Source organism: Phaeodactylum tricornutum, chromosome 30 (assembly GCF_000150955.2).
Source record: "Phaeodactylum tricornutum CCAP 1055/1 chromosome 30, whole genome shotgun sequence".
Taxonomy (NCBI): Eukaryota; Bacillariophyta; class Bacillariophyceae; order Surirellales; family Neidiaceae; genus Phaeodactylum; species Phaeodactylum tricornutum.
The window spans coordinates 315851-317207 of NC_011698.1; the positions used below are offsets into that span (position 1 = coordinate 315851).

A 1357-nucleotide genomic window follows, 5' to 3' on the forward strand; every position below is an offset into this window, starting at 1 on the left:
GGGTTCACTGTCCTACAACATAAGTAAACCCATTTGGTTAACCCGGAGAACGATAGTTCTTTTCTAATGCAATAAAATCTTTTTCAAATCCTTACTAATCTAAAGTGACGCTGTGAAAACACCCTACTGAAACACCCCCCTAATCAAGATTTCTGCCTGGCAGTAACAACAGTGTATGTTGCAATATCCAAACTTCTCTGTCCGTCCGTCCGACCTTTCCGAATTTCATCCTTCAACACAACTTCACAGTCAGTATCCTAAGGAAAATGATATCCGGGTGTTATAAAAATACTCGTGAATGAATTTTTTATCTTTACACTGGGATATCACATTTTATGTAAGTAATTGCACTGGGATATCAACAAATTGCACTGGGATATCAAATAGCGTTATAGTTACTGCACAGGGATACCTAACTTGCTGACGTCTGGCAAACAGCTTTCACAGTCAGTTGTTCTTCCGCAAATTGCGTTCGTGTTTTGTGTTGCTTACGTACAACCGTATTCTGACACTCATTGTCAGCCGAATTGGACTTGCCGTCGCTAAAGCTACGAGCAGATGAAATTTTCGTCAAACTTCGTCAATTTTTACAAAAGAAACACTCACGGCACCATGTGTGCGTCTACAATGCAGCACGCGAACAGCATTGACCGCGGATATTTTTTGCGGATAGGGTAGGCTAACACCAGAGAAGACTTACTCCACTTGACGACTACCACGGATTGGTCGGAGGAGGAAAAATTCCTGCAAGAATTGGAAAGCAGTGTCTTTTTGTACCAGGACCGTCCGCTCCCGCTGACTCCCGCCACAACGTCGCTCAACTATGGCACCACCTTGTGGGAAGGATTGAAAGCGTACCGCGTCAACAACCTCAAGGCCGTCGTGTTCCGTCCCGAACAGAACTATGCGCGTATGCGGGCGGGGGCACACGAAATGTGTCTACCCATGCCGAGTAAGCGTTTGTTTCTCCGAGCGGTGCAGCTCGCTGTCCAGGAAAACGCGCACTTGCTGCCTCCCGTTGGTGACGGCATGAAGCTTTACGTCCGCCTCATGCTCCTGGGATCCGGACAACAGCTTGGACTCTACCCAGAGTAGTTAGGGTTAGGGTTAGGGTTAGGGTTAGGGTTAGGGTTAGGGTTAGGGTTAGGGTTAGGGTTAGGGTTAGGGTTAGGGTTAGGGTTAGGGTTAGGGTTAGGGTTAGGGTTAGGGTTAGGGTTAGGGTTAGGGTTAGGGTTAGGGTTAGGGTTAGGGTTAGGGTTAGGGTTAGGGTTAGGGTTAGGGTTAGGGTTAGGGTTAGGGTTAGGGTTAGGGTTAGGGTTAGGGTTAGGGTTAGGGTTAGGGTTAGGGTTAGGGTTAG

At 47.3% G+C, this 1357-nt stretch overlaps 1 protein-coding gene across 1 annotated transcript; it reads left to right on the top strand.

The window, feature by feature from the left end:
• Positions 1-612: 612 nt before the first annotated feature.
• On the top strand, positions 613-1095 carry PHATRDRAFT_41496 (predicted protein; the record flags this gene model as incomplete). The annotated part of the gene is made up of 2 exons (XM_002185380.1): positions 613-620; positions 690-1095. 2 exons carry the CDS (start codon positions 613-615, stop codon positions 1093-1095), a joined length of 414 nt encoding a protein of 137 aa, XP_002185416.1.
• Positions 1096-1357: the final 262 nt, after the last annotated feature.